The 15,669-nt window shown below is 43.8% G+C and overlaps 1 protein-coding gene across 1 annotated transcript in view; it reads left to right on the forward strand.

The window, feature by feature from the left end:
* Positions 1–3,407: 3,407 nt before the first annotated feature.
* MAN1A1 (mannosidase alpha class 1A member 1) overlaps positions 3,408–15,669 on the forward strand; it is a 61,262-nt gene continuing 49,000 nt past the window's right edge. The window contains exons 1-2 of the mRNA XM_028723286.2: positions 3,408–4,542; positions 15,234–15,330. Coding sequence (XP_028579119.2) covers positions 3,898–4,542; positions 15,234–15,330 — 742 coding nt within the window. The 5' untranslated portion in view covers positions 3,408–3,897. The remainder of the gene's footprint in view (positions 4,543–15,233; positions 15,331–15,669) is intronic.

Raw genomic sequence — 15,669 nt, forward strand, 5'->3', positions numbered from 1 at the left:
TTCAATGTGAGACTTTGATGTCGTATACAGTATTATTCTGAATTTAAGAATGTTCTGGTGAAAGTCCACAACCACCATTTTCAATCCCCTTCACAACCACACACAAACCCTTTTGCCTAGCACAATTCCCACCTAGAGCTCCCAGAGTACCATGGACCCTAAATGAGCATACGTTTTATCTGTCGAGTGCACCACAGCAACACAACAGCTGTGCAGCAAAGTATAACATGCAGAGGCCCAGGTGAGCCTTTATGTTGCTAAATAAGGATAGCCAAATCTTTATGCAAGGCTCTCCTTGGCAATAATTCACAAGTATTAGCCAATGCAAAATATTGCAGCCCACCTTCTAATGGTGACTCGCCCAGACCTTATTCTCCCAGTATTTGCATTGACCCTGCATTACCTTCCAAGCTGAATTCAAGCTGCTGGTGGCTATGAACCACCCTGTAGCTATGAGAGCATCTCTATCATAATGTTTAAGCATACCACTGCTATGAACCAAATAATGCCTGCAAGGGAATATAAACAAGTGTCATGGATGGCTGCACCTAAACTCTAGAATTACTTTCTTAAGAAGACTTGCCCAAGGTTGTAGGGATGTAAGGCTACTGTGGATGTTTTTGGTCACATGGATGGAGTGGTGTGGACAGTGGCGTAGCGTGGGGGGTGCAGGGGGGGCCGGCCGCACCGGGCGCAACATCTGGGGTTAGGGCAAATCCATGGGTTAGGGGGCGCAAATCCACAGGTTAGGGGGCGCAAATCCACGGGTTAGGGGGCGCAAATTACTTGCCTTGCCCCGGGTGCTGACAACCCACGCTACGCCGCTGGGTGTGGAGTATAAGGCAGAACGGGTTAGGGGGCGCAAATTACTTGCCTTGCCCCGGGTGCTGACAACCCACGCTACGCCGCTGGGTGTGGAGTATAAGGTGGGGGATGAGTGTTCAGACCCCTGGGCCCTCACTTGTGGGGTGCCCCAGGGTTCTGTCCTCTCCCCCATGCTTTTCAACATCTACATGCAGCCACTGGGAGAGATCATCAGGAGGTTTGGGCTGGGTGTTCATCAGTATGCGGATGATACCCAGCTCTACCTCTCTTTTAAATCAGAACCAGTGAAGGCGGTGAAGGTCCTGTGTGAGTGCCTGGAGGCGGTTGGAGGATGGATGGCGGCTAACAGATTGAGGTTGAATCCTGACAAGACAGAAGTACTGTTTTTGGGGGACAGGAGGCGGGCAGGTGTGGAGGATTCCCTGGTCCTGAATGGGGTAACTGTGCCCCTGAAGGACCAGGTGCGCAGCCTGGGAGTCATTTTGGACTCACAGCTGTCCATGGAGGCACAGGTCAAATCTGTATCCAGGGCAGCTGTTTACCAGCTCCATCTGGTACGTAGGCTGAGACCCTATCTGCCTGCGGACTGTCTCGCCAGAGTGGTACATGCTCTGGTTATCTCCCGCTTGGACTACTGCAATGCGCTCTACGTGGGGCTACCTTTGAAGGTGACCCGGAAACTACAACTAATCCAGAATGCGGCAGCTAGACTGGTGACTGGGTGCGGCCACCGAGACCATATAACACCGGTCTTGAAAGACCTACATTGGCTCCCAGTAAGTTTCCGAGCACAATTCAAAGTGTTGGTGCTGACCTTTAAAGCCCTAAACGGCCTTGGTCCAGTATATCTGAAGGAGCGTCTCCACCCCCATCGTTCTGCCCGGACACTGAGGTCCAGCTCCGAGGGCCTTCTGGCGGTTCCCTCACTACGAGAGGTCAAGTTACAGGGAACCAGGCAGAGGGCCTTCTCGGTAGTGGCGCCCGTCCTGTGGAACGCCCTCCCATCAGATGTCAAAGCGATAAACAACTACCTGACATTCAGGAGACATCTGAAGGCAGCCCTGTTCAGGGAAGTTTTTAATATGTGACATTTTAGTGTATTTTTTATCTTTGTTGGAAGCCGCCCAGAGTGGCTGGGGAAACCCAGCCAGATGGGCGGGGTACAAATAATAAATTATTATTATTATTATTATTATTATTAATTAGTACACTGCTAACAGTCCCAAGTCTTTGGGATAGGGCAGGCTACGTCCAGTAAATAAACAACCGTCAGACTCCACCTTCATTACCACAGTCGTGCAACATCCACATAGTACATTTAAAGCACATGGCTTCCCCCAAAGAATCCTGGGAACAGTATCTTACCCTCCACAGAGCTATTAGTCCCAGAACCTTTGACAAACTACAGTTTCCAGCATTCTTTGGGGGAGGCAACGTGATTTAAATCGGAGTCATAACTGTCAACTTTCCCCCCTTTTTAAGGGAAATTCCCTTATTCCGAATAAGACTCCTCGCAAGAAAAGGAAAAAGTTGACAGCTCCATTTGATCAGGTCGTCCTCAGGACACCGTGCAAAACTTTTGTGCATTTGCAGCAGAGTCTGGAAGCCCCGCTAGATTATTGTGGTGGAAAAACCCAGTTGGTCACTTCAGCCAATGCATTGTTTAATTCCAGAAAAGTTCGGGGGGAGGCTGTGCACGTTTACCCAGTCTCGCTTAGTCAATCAAGTAAGCGGCACAGGAAGCCCAGCGCGCCCGTTATTGCCTAGCAATGTATCGATCGGTCTGTATATTTACAGCCGGTGTCAGATTTCGGCCTCAATTCCTCCCTTCCCATAAACTGTCGCCACATAATAAGTAAACAAAACAAACAAACAAAAATGCACGCAGCCGGCCGTCCATAGGAAGATCCTTTATCGACAAGTGTTAAAACTTGAGTTTTGTAGTGGGGGGACGGGACGGTGCGCGTCATGCTGCAATCTCGCGCTAGAATCAAAGCCCCACTTATTGCAGCAGGACTGGTTGATCAAGAAACGCAACTACTACTGCACGTGTGCATGCATGAACGGACCCGGGGTTAATGATCCCTAGGCAGGGAGGTGGGCCAGGCACGAGGATTTCGCCTAACCTCCTGCGTGGCGTCACGTACGCCCGAGCAGGGGAAGTCGACGACGATGCAGAGCAAGCCATCATCTGTCTGTGTGTTTGTGTGCGAGTGTGAGCGCGCGCCCGCCCGCGCACGTTTGCAACCAGCGGCTCTGTCACCCCGCGCGTGCTGCACGGGCAACGCCCCCCTCCGCCCGGGACGCTCTATTTCTCAACTGTAAAAAAAAAACCACAAACCCACACGCCACGCCCCTCGCTCCTTGGAATGCCCCGCCCCTTCTCTTCCCGTAACCGCCTCCTCCTCTCGCCCGCCACCACCCAGCCCCGCCTACTCTGTGATTGGTCCAGCGCGCTCCTTCGCCGAGAAGCAGGGGCCTCCCTCTCGCGGCTGCTTCAGTTCCGCGCTCCGTGCTCGAGTAAGCAGTTGTCCTCCGCTTCCGAGTGCCAGGCGCCGCCGCCGCCGCCTCTGAGGGGAGAGAGGGAGGGAGGGAGGAGGGGAGAGAGGGAGCGAAGTGTCATCATTCCTATGAATTGGCTGGGCGGCCACAGCGATAACAGCAGCGCCGCTCCGCCTTCCTCTCGCCGGATACCTGAGGGCAGGCGGCAGCGCCGGCGTCAAATGGGCAGCGGCGACAGCAGCCGCACCAGCCGAGGGGGCGGCGGCGGCAGGAGCTGACAGAGCCGCAAACACACCTCGGGTCCGAACTTCCCTCGCCGGGCAAAAGGCAGCCGCTTCCCGTGAGGGGAGAACTCGAGGAGGAGGCAGCGGCGGCCGAGCAAAACTTCCTGCCGCCGAAGAGGACGAAGAAAGTTGCCGCCGGCAGCCGAGGGCAGGAAGCGCGGGCTGGTCCCGCCGGCCCGCTCTGGCTGTGACGGCGCCCGCCGCGGCTGTGGCGGTTTGGTGACGACGGGTTGCCCCGCGGGCGGCGCCGGCCTACAGGGGGCGCTGAGTCCCGGAGCCCCGCGCGATGCCCGCCGTCAGCCTGTTGCCGCTCTTCGGCAGCCCCGCCGGCCCGGGCGCCCTGGGCGGCCCTCTGGGCGGAGGTCCCTTGGGCGGGCCCGGAGGCAGGAAAGCCCCCGGCCCCAGCGGCGCCTTCCGCCTGACGGAGAAGTTCGTGCTGCTGCTGGTCTTCAGCGCCTTCATCACGCTCTGCTTCGGGGCCATCTTCTTCCTGCCGGACTCCCCCAAGCTGCTCAGCGGCGTCTTCTTCCACTCCAGCAGCAACCTCCAGCAGCAGCCGCCGCCGCCCCCGGCGCACGGGGAACACCAGCGCCCGCCGCAGCCGCCCGGAGCCGGGAGTAGTAGCAGCGGCTATGGGGCCGGCGCCGCCGCTGCTGCTGTTGCAGAGGAAGCCGCGGAGAACTTGGCCAAGATCCGCGAGGACCACGAGCGAGCTTTGCGGGAGGCGAAAGAAACCCTCCAGAAGCTGCCCGACGAGATCCGCAGGGACATCCACCAGGACAAGGCGAAGTTTCTGCTGCAGGACAAGTTGGGCAGGAGGGAGGCGGGGGCCGCCGGGCTGCCGGACTTGCCGTTCCGCAAACCCGTCGGGGCCGTGGGAGGGGAACCGACAGACCCCGCCATCCGGAAGAAAAGGGAGAAGATCAAAGAGGTGGGTGACTCCTTCAAAGCAGCTCTCCCCCCCCCCCCGCAAGTAATAATAACAATGATAATACAGAAATTGACTTCCTTCCCTACGATCCTGAAAAGTCACCCTCTCGCTTTTGTGTGGCTCGGTCTTGTGTTCTTCTTGAGTACTCTTGCCGCCACCTTGGCGACCCTCCCTCCCATTCTTTCCTGCAATAATTCCACTGTTGTCGTTGTCGGGCACGGTCCTGTGTGAGGAGGAGGAGGAGGGCTTTGACGTGAGGAGGAACTTCTAATGGGGAAAAGACACGTTTCATTCAAAATAGTTTAAGCGCTTCTGGTTTCCTTCGAGCTCACGGGATGATGATTTAAATAGCCTACGTCAGCTCTCCGATCTTATCTGAAGCTCAGCTTTCTCTTGTGTTGGCTTGAATCTTATGTTTTGTCTCGAGATCTCTCTCTCTCTCTCTCTCTCTCTCTCTCTCTCTCTCTGTGTGTGTGTGTGTGTGTGTGTGTTTGCTTGTAGGGGTGTATTTTGTGCCAGAGTACATTTCTGCTTAAGTGCTACTTGAGATTTCAGCGTTCAAAAGAAAAATCTAGCAGGCGTGCTGGACAACATAACAAATCCTGATGATATTATGTAATTTTCTAAACTAAATACATCTGTGTTACGTAACTTCCTCAACTAAATTTGTCTAACTTTTCAAGTCAGATTGCTAAGAGGGCTTAAAAGTTAACTCCAGCATTTTGCTTAGTAGCAGAAGTAACTGTCATAAAGCATTTTAATGACTGATGGACGTCCTTAACTGTCAATATATTAGTGATAGCCTGGATAAATGTGCAATTTTGTCTTCATCCATCTGCCAATTTTACAATGTTCAGTTTTCTCCCTGCTCATCTGCTTTGTCAGTGTTACTGGAAGTTTTCCACATGTGCAATATTTTCCTACTATTTGGGAAAAGTTGGGAGGAATTGTACTATTACTGTAATTGAGGCCATATGTTGGATAAATTATAGGATTATATTGATACCACTTCTTAAACATCATGCTTTATGGATAATACACTTCATTGTTCACTTGGATCTTGTTAAACTTTTAAAACATAGTAACAGTTGAAAAGTGGTCCTGCTTGTGAGGCACTTCTATTAATCATGAAACACACAGAGATGTAGCAATCCTATGCATACCCTGTGGGCAAAATGGCATACATTTTCTTGCACCCTAATTCTTCATGGGACTAACTTGCCCATAAGAATTGTTTAATATGTGAAGTGGCCCACATAATGTCTTTCATGTTCTTGCCCAAACTTTTGATTAGTGCACAAACAAGTTTAAAAAGCCCACATACACAGACACTTTATTGAACACCTAAGTTACTAAGTGTGTGTCCATGTGTGCTTTTAAATAACTGCCCTATTCCTGGTGAAAGTCTTAGTAGTAGTACTGCTGCTACTACTACTACCAATAATAAAAAGCTGGTATCAGAGAAGACTTGGGTGAAAATCTTGAGTAGGCATACCTAACATCAATACAGTAACTGATTGCTAATGTGTGGCTATGTACATTGCTTTTGACTTGGTGCAGTATGAGACTTTTGAAATAGACAACTCTGAAAATGTTCTGATGACTGTACCAATAGTGATTGCTACAGACCAGCTGTAATTGTGTGTATGCCTGCTAAGAATTAATTTTTTTACAATGTTGAATTGCTTGAATTCCCAGTCTAAATCCCAGCTTGAATCACTCAGTAAATCATCTAATTAAATTTAAGATCAAAGCTGCTACTGTTATCAGTGACTATTTGGCTGACACATCAGGCTTGTAATTACAGGAGTCTGATTTTGTGGGTCTGTGATTTTTACCTGTGCTGCGTCTTTCTATGATAAGGGCAAAGTGGTAGTTCAAGTTCCTATATCAAATGCTTGGTGAAATAAGCTCAAGTTTGTTTCAGAAGTTTTTTGTTTCAATAAAAAGGGGACACACAGTGATACATTGTCATATCTGTTGTGGTTCCCTTGGTTTCTGTTTAAAGTTTTGCACACCTTTTAAACTAAATCTTATGAACAGATGGCAGTTAAGCAAAACAAGCCATCACCACTTAGGAATGTGTTACCAAATCTTTTGATGCTCTGGCCTGCATCTTAAGAAGCTACTGTAATAGTTCTTTATCAAGCATTTTCCCAGGAACTACTAGGATCATGTATTCAATTAGATACTGTGTGGGCAAGTGGTATGGTCATTGTCATATTTGCAGTAAGTGAAAAACAGTAGGGAGAAAGGCAGCAGTGGTACAAAATCACATTGTTGACCATGGATTGTGACAGAACCATGTCTGTCCTTTTAAAGTGACAGTAGCTTCCCAGGTGTACGCTACCTGGGAAAGCAGTTAATTTGCCTGCTAGCTTTCTTAGGTAGTTCAGCTTACAATGTTCTATGCACCTTTTCAGGTCAATCACCACTGAATTTCAATGAGGCTTCCTAGTAAATGTAAAACAAGGATTCTGTCACATGTAGGGTAGGCTATGGTACATAGTCGGCTGCTTCCACAGGAGAACTTCTTTATTGGTCAGTCCTAAGTCTGAAAGTAAGGGCTGTGTATGGAAAGGGATCATGTTTTGGATTCAGAAGGCTTCAAGTTCAGTCATACTGAGTTCAATGGAATATTTCTAAGTATATGTGCCTAGGCTGAATTTTTGTGTGTATCTTACTTGCAGCAATCATAAGTAGCATTGTCTTGTTAATCTAGTAAACTGCAGTTCCCCTCATTAGAATTTCTTTCATTGGTTATCAACTGTTCATATTTACGTGCATCACAGTCCTCTTATCTAGAAACAGGAAACTCTATTTTTGTATCCTGTATAACCCCTTCCTGTTGCCTCAAAGCTAACATCATATTTGCAGAGGAGGCCTTCAGATTCATTTTTTCTTTTTAGAACCTGGCTGTTAATGTATTAAAGCTTTTCTCTTGTGCCTACTACAATATTAAGATGCTTTGTTGGATTTATATCTGTCCAAGAATTACATAAGTTTCTGGGATTTGTATAGTGTTCTGCAGGCAAAAACCTGGTCGGGCATGATGCCCGATTCATGCAGGCTGACGTGGACATCTGCAACTTTTCACCTTTCTTTTGAATATTGCAAACTGGATTTATGATTAAGTGGTATGAAATTTGAGTACATATAGCTGCATCTACCAGTGCTGCTATATATTGACTTTATTGGTGACAACTGCTACTTTCCCAAATACATGGTGTTAGCACTTGAAACTATATCTTGACTCAAGCCAAAATGAAAGTATCATGACAGCCTTACTTTGTCTGTGTTTGCTTGGCAATCCTCATGGATTTCAGTGGGTCTTCCTTGTAAGTGTGTTAGAATGTAGCCAAAGTGCAGTGTTGTAAATTGCACCATTGAAATAATAGATAAGTGGTGTTGGCAGCAAAACTTACTAGAGAAGTATTCTTTGGTTACATATATGGCAAACACACTGATAAATGCTGATGGAAAGTCTTAGTGAAGTTGGTAGGCTGGTTTCCACAAGTAATGTGTGTTAATTCCATATGTATGTGGTGCATGCAGCTGCTTCATAACAGCAAAACTGTTATGTTAAAAAAACTTGCTTTTTAAGGATTACAGTTTTGGTAACTCACAACTTGATTTTAATGGGCTGTTCATTTAATGTGCTTGGAATTACAAATGGAAGTAAATTGTAGCTTATTCTAGAGGAAATAAAAGTAAATGGAATTTGAGCAACAATAACACAGCTCTCCTAACTTTGTAATGAGAGCTGATGTGTTGTGATCAGAGCAAAATGGATTCAGTGTTGTTTGAGTAGGTTTAGTATCGTAACTTATAAGATAAATTATATTTTGGTTAGGCTGTTCCAACAACAATGGCTCATTGCAGATCACCAGGAATAATATCTAAACACTTCACATTGCTTTTAATCTCATTAGCGTTGAGGAATATCACGGGTCTTATAGAACAAGACTAAAATCCTATTACAGTTCATTGGAAGCAAGTTCCATTGTACTTGCAGGGACTTACTTTTGAGTAGGTAAGCATAGGAATGAACTGTACTTGTTTCCTGAATTTTATGTGTTCTCAAGATTGTTTGTTTACCCCCTCCAAACAATAAATAAGTTGTATGGTCCAAAATTGCAACACAGTTTAGGACAGAGGTCTAGTGTTTTTAAGGGTTGAATAAAAGTGTTAAACTATTTATGTAAGGCATAAGAACTGTATCTTACATTGAATCTAACAGCCTTAGGGCCCTTAATTAAAGAAAGCAAAACTTTGCATTGGAGGCAATTGACAGTGGTTTAGTATTTCACTGACTAAAATTCACATGGAGACATGTGATTAAACTTTCCTGACACTGCTTTTTTAGCTCTACCTTTGATAATTGCTGAATAATTATTAAAATATAGCTTTGCTAGTTCTGTTGTATAAAAAGAAGAGTAGGGCTGGCTTATGTGGTTCTCGTTCTCCACCCATCTGTAGCTCTGAGAAATGCACTCCATATGTAGCCTTTCAAGATTAAAAGTAAAAGTTTCACTATGAATATCACTGTTAGTTTGACATTATAATTAATAGATTTATCTTGGTAAAACATGTTCCATCTTTGAAACTTAGATCTATTTGCACCTGCTAAAGTAATTATGAATAGTTTGCAAATTGTGCTGGACCAAGTGAAGTTTCAGTGAGAGTACTATCATTGGAACTTAGCAGAAATCTCCCAAGTCAAATGCATGGCATAACTATGCTGACAGAGCTTTAGTTTTTCATTTAAAATAAATCCATGGTTACTATACTATAACAAAATTTAGTTTTTAAAATGTGGGTTTTTTAGTCATAATTGTTTTTAATAAACTTTGTGAAGGACACCTGGAACCTAGTCACTTTCTTCCACAAGGCATGCCTTTTGCTGCTTGTGGGGAAACTACCCATATGTCCTTTCTTCTACCTGTGACAGTGCAAAATCTGATGATCCCAAGATGCTGACTACTCAGTTTACTCACATCTCGCTCCACAAAAATATTCTTCCCATTTGGATATGAGCATGGAATTGCTATTGATCTTTGTGCCTTATCAAAATAATATACAAAAAATCTAAACATAAACAAAATTGCATGTGGCAAGATTTGAAAAGGAAGTGCATAGAGGATATTTAATATTTTTTTATTTAGTTATTCTACAGGACTCTCTTATGTTATTCCATCAGGGTTCTATAGAAACACAATCCCTTACAATGTCATCATCTCCAACTTAAAGTATCAACAAGTATAGATGGTCACAACATCCAAATTTGTAGTGATGTGGCTGATAATGTATTTTGTAAACTTCATTCATATACAAAATAAACAACCATCAAATAGCATAAAAGGAGTCAGTTCACCCCTCCTTCCTTTCATCTCTATTACATTATTGGTTGCTTTCTCAGCTATAGACGACCTCCATATGTTTCCTATTATATCATAGGTCTACTCCCAAACCAGTATTCTCATAGCTGTGTTCAGTAGTTCGGCCAGAATTGTAGCTCTGTGAGAGGCAAATATAGTTCCCAGGATGCTTTCCATCTTAATAAAGTACTGCATTCACATTTGAGCTAGTTTTGATAACTTGCTGACTTTAATAATTTTGATAACTTGCTGACTTTAATAATGCCTGGGGAGGCATTATTAAATGGTGTAATTGCATCAGCCTACCTGGGCTGCAAAGACATCCCAAAAATGACTTGGAAAAGGCAGGAATTTGAAATTGTACCTTTAGGAACATTTGGGAGTGGACCTCAAGTTTACCTTTCTTTTAAAAAAAAAGTGTTTGCTTGCAAATAGTGCAGTCCTAATTATAATTCAGACCATGGTTGTGATTTTTTTTCCTTTTTGATTTTTCTAGCTAAAATTCAACTTATTGCTGGGATATTCAAGAAATTATTGCAGAAAGACCTGAGTATGTTTATATTTATGGTCCTAGTGTAGGGTTTCACACCACTGCAGTAGCACAGGTGAAAGAGTTTGTGGTTTTACCAGATGGACTTGCAGAGCTGGAAAAAAGTGTGTGTGTGAACATGCAGAAAAAGAAGCATTAAGGGTTGTGAGTATGGGTGGTTCAGTAAAGATGTGGAAAGTGTTGGGGCCATGCAGTGCTGTTCTGAAATAAATGCACTTTCTTCAAGTAGGTAGAAGTTGCAGGAGCAGCTTTATTATGTGGTGATAGCAAGACACAGAAATAAAATGCCGAAACAGAATAGCCACTGCTGGACAACAGTGTATTTGATAGAGGAGGAGCATCCTCAATCTGTCTCTCTGTCCAAACACCAGGGGCAGACTCTTGAAGTTTATCCCAACATCAAGAGGTTTTGTGGTGAAGAAGAGAGAGGCACAGCTGAGTTAGGTTAGGTCCACCCAGCTTACGCATCCAAGTTTCAGTAATACATGGTAGGTCAGCCAATTTGATTGTGGATGAGTGTAGTCTTATTATAAACTGATCTGACATTCATTAATAGCGCCATCAGGCCAGAAGACTCGGTGGATAATCTACCCGTAACTTCTGGAAAAGTGGGAGGGCTGAAATGGGAGACGGGGTATGCATTCTAGACCTCTGCCCCAGGTGGTCAGCTCCTCCATTCAGACTGTACCTTACCCTACTCACTAACACTGACATCAAGGTAGCATCTTCTTAACTCGCTGCTACCTGCTCGCCTAGACACATCTCAGCACCATCATCATATACAGTGGTACCTCGGGTTAAGTACTTAATTCGTTCTGGAGGTCTGTTCTTAACCTGAAACTGTTCTTAACCTGAAGCACCACTTTAGCTAATGGGGCCTCCTGCTGCCGCTGCACTGCCAGAACACAATTTCTGTTCTCATCCTGAAGCAAAGTTCTTAACCCGAGGTACTATTTCTGGGTTAGCAGAGTCTGTAACCTGAAGCGTATGTAACCTGAGGTACCACTGTAGTTGATAGGGCCACAGATAGTAGACTAAGTAAGGCCCAGTAGTGGACAAATCCCACGCTGTCAGTCAGAACACAACTACAGCATTTGTTCCCCTGTTTCTCACTCAAGGGAAACAACAGCAAACCAAACTTCCCCTCTCCCCGGGTCTCACAGGCCTGTCACCCACTGTACCTGGCCTAAAATTCTGTATCCTGATGCACCCATACTCCTATAACTCCTGCAAGTGGAAATCCCCTTTGGTGTTAATCCTGCTGCCCGCAGCACGATTTGCCTTTGTGATAAGATGTGCTCTGGATCACATCCCAGCTCATCTAGTCAGTCAGCAACCAAACAACACTGCACTCTGCTGTCAGCCAAAAAAACCTCTTGCAGGCAGGAATCACACCAGGAAGGAAACTCTCAGACTGATGCAGGTGAAACACTACTGTCTCGCCTCCTGGGATTGCAGATCAGACTATAAATGCAATATAGAAGAGTGTATGTATGTGTATATATAAGAAGAGTGTGAGTGTGTGTACATGTGAACTTTCCTCAGTACAGTTGAGCAACCCTGGTTGTATTTGTGCTTATCTTGAAAATGGAGAATAGACTTAGGTCAAAGTTTAATTGGTTTGTGATCACATCATAATCTATAAAACATACACCAGAATGGTTTCTCTTCTTACAATCTAGTACTTGACTATTAGCATATGTGGAAAGCCAGGTTTCAGTCTGCTTCATGTTTGACAGGTATAAATTTGGCACTTGGCTATGAACAGCTGGTACACTAATAAGGACCAATAATCCTGTTAACATGGGGGTGCTCACCTCACATGTGGTCCAGGTCCAGTTTTGGGTTTTGTTTCAAGGGCTTATGATGGAAGATTGGCATTGGAATGTGTATTGTAGATAAGCAGCACTTTATTAAAGTATTTCAGGTGTTTTACTGACATAAAATTCTGAGATGAGAGAAAACTAAATAGTCAGAACACTTGAAATATGAAATCTCAACCAAGATAAGGAGCAACACTACTGTGTTTTAAAATTACTGATTTTATATATACAGTGGTACCTCGGGTTAAGTACTTAATTCGTTCCGGAGGTCCGTACTTAACCTGAAGCACCACTTTCGCTAATGGGCCTCCTGCCGCTGCCGCGCTGCCGGAGCACGATTTCTGTTCTCATCCTGAAGCAAAGTTCTTAACCCGAGGTACTATTTCTGGGTTAGCGGAGTCTGTAACCTGAAGCGTATGTAACCTGAGGTACCACTGTATATATTTATAAATATGTAACTTTTAATATTTTTATTGGCATTTTTAATGAATGCTTTAGATTATCTACTATTAAACCACTTAGAGGGGGGGGGTGTATTCATACACACACACACACACACACACACACACACACACACACACACACACACACAACATAGAATAGCAAGAGAACAAGCAATAATGAAAATTTAAGTTTTCACCAGGTTTTGTTGTTGGCTAAAATGGTTTAGGAAGAACTCTGTCCAAATGAGGAGCAGCAGATAACTTTGGAGAGTAATTAAGAAGAAAAAAGCAAGGGCTGCCAAAGGACAGTGTGTTCACATTGTCACCTTAGAGTGCAGTAAAGTTTTCCTCCCCGTGCCTTGTCCACTTTACAGCTTCCCTTCCTCCCAGTTGTTCACATCAGCACAGCTTTATTAGTGTCAGGTTTGTTTTTGTTTGTGCATATACCAAGCAGTGTTGAGGGGACACGGATGCCTTTACTCTATGCAAAGGTATTTACATATTGGCTAGAGACAAGTAAAAGCAACTTAAAGACTCCAACTGGTGTGAAGCTGGTTTGACAAGTTACAACAAAACATATGGAAAATATAAACAAACAAACAACTAAACATGCAACAAGACATATAGGAAAGCTTTCAGACAGTAAGAGCTGTTAGTGGAATTGTCTCCCTCGGGAGGTTGGGGACTCCCCTTCCTTAGGTGTTTTTAGCTGAAGATTCCTGCATTGCAGGGGATTGGAGTAGATGACCCTTGGGGTCCCTTCCAACTCTACAATTCTATCATCCTATGATTCTAACAACTCATCAGGCTGTAGTACTTTATAGCAAAGTACAGACTTGATCTGCATTTTGGATAACGTCAAATGAACAGGGATGAAAAACGCAGCACTGGAAATGCATTGAGTGCACTGTAAATGGGAATGTGAGCACAGTCTGAGTGAACACACAGTTGTTGCTGCCTTCCCCATTATCAGATTTGTCAGACCAGACATATTAGAAGCATATGTTCCGCTATTTTTCATAAGATGGCACTCATAGTGTTAAAATTAGCCATACCAAGGAACAACCACATTTAAAACTATCAGGGAGCAGAGGAAAGTGGGAAATCTATTTCTAATTCTACTGCCTTTCCTCCTTTTATAACCTTTCCTTCACATGATTGGTCTAAGCACCACTGATCACATCAAACAAAAATGTCAAGAATAATGCTTCCTCCCCAAAGATCTGTCTGCTTTTCCCCTCAACATATAGATTGGCTATTGTATTGCTTTCAAAAACTGGGCTGTGGCACAAGTATACACACCAACCAAAATGTAGTAGCTTTATAAATTATATTCTTGACATTTTTGTTTGATGTGATCAGTGGCACTTAGACCAATCATGTGAAGGAAATGTCATTTTCTGTGAAGTTGTCTTCTTGAATCTTTTATGAAAAGCTGCCTAAACTTTTAGAAAGTCTATTTGAATGGAAGTTCCAGTGGTACCTTGGTTTACGAACTTAATCCGTTCCGGAAGTCCATTCTTAAACCAAAGCGTTCTTAAACCGAAGCGTGCTTTCCCATAGCAGCGGGGCACTCAATTTACAAATGGAACACTCTCAACAGGAAGCGAAACATGTTCTGCTTCCAAGGCAAAGTTCACAAACCAAAACACTTACTTCCAGGTTTGCAGCATTCTTCATCCAAGTTGTTCATAAACTAAGCTGTTCTTAAACCAAGGTACCACTGTATTTACTCAGCTGTTGCTTAGTGGCAACCATGGCATGGGGATGGAACAAAGACTGTGCTGCTGTGGGAGTCCTGTGAAATATTAGAACACCAGTCTTTCATCTAGTAAATATGGGAAAGCATCTAGTTCTTGGGTAGTCCTATTACAGGATTTGATCATTTAGCATATTTCATAAAACTCCAGTGCTTGCTAGAATGTATTCTGCTGTCATTGATTTGGTACATTCTTTTCTTTTCTTTTCTTTTCTTTTCTTTTCTTTTCTTTTCTTTTCTTTTCTTTTCTTTTCTTTTCTTTTCTCTTTTCTTTCAAGTTGTTTCAGTCTGCTAGCTTGTAACCAAACTGCAGTCTCTACCAGACATATGATTTATCTCTCATAACTTTGTAAGCATATGTTGTGGGGGAATAAAATATATTTTCTGTAGTTCCCAGCTTCAGAAGCCTGTTGTCTTAGAGGGAAATTCTTAATTGGATTAATAGTCTTTTAGCTAAACTTCTTAATGAGAATTAATGGGTGCGCATTACAAATTCCTAATTAACAACAGAGAATGGAATTGAATAAAAGACTCCCTACTATAACTAAAACACCACAACAGCAACTTAATGTTAATAATGCTTTATGTTAAAGTAGTATGTCTACAATACAATATGGATTTAATTAACCACTGAATTCAACACATTGATTCTCAGTGTACAGTATATTTTCTGCTAGCATTTACTGCAATGGTTTCTTGCTAAATCAACATTATAATCCTGCTTTCATTTCCCACCAGATGATGAAACATGCCTGGGATAATTATAAACATTACGCATGGGGATTAAATGAACTGAAACCCATATCGAAACAAGGACACTCAAGCAATTTATTTGGTAAGTAATATGTGCTTTTGTACTTAGTGACATCATCTGATTTACTGCTTTGAAGTTAGAGATTACATTAGAAGCATGTGGGCTCTTAGCACATGTCACAACAGCTGGTTATCTGTAAATGGTTGATTATTGAAAATAACCAAAGCAGCATTGTCTTATTAGTTTGTTCCCCACTTACAAGGAAGATCATACAAGGTATACTACAGTGTTGCACTCCTTATATGGGGATTTTTATCCCACCAGCATGACTCCATAGGGCCCTTGAGTGGCTTCAAGTATCAAACATAATAATTTAAAATGGTAAGCTTATCATATGTTGACCATGGAACCTGGCCAAAC

Source organism: Podarcis muralis, chromosome 3 (genome assembly GCF_964188315.1).
Source record: "Podarcis muralis chromosome 3, rPodMur119.hap1.1, whole genome shotgun sequence".
NCBI classification, from domain to species: Eukaryota; Metazoa; Chordata; class Lepidosauria; order Squamata; family Lacertidae; genus Podarcis; species Podarcis muralis.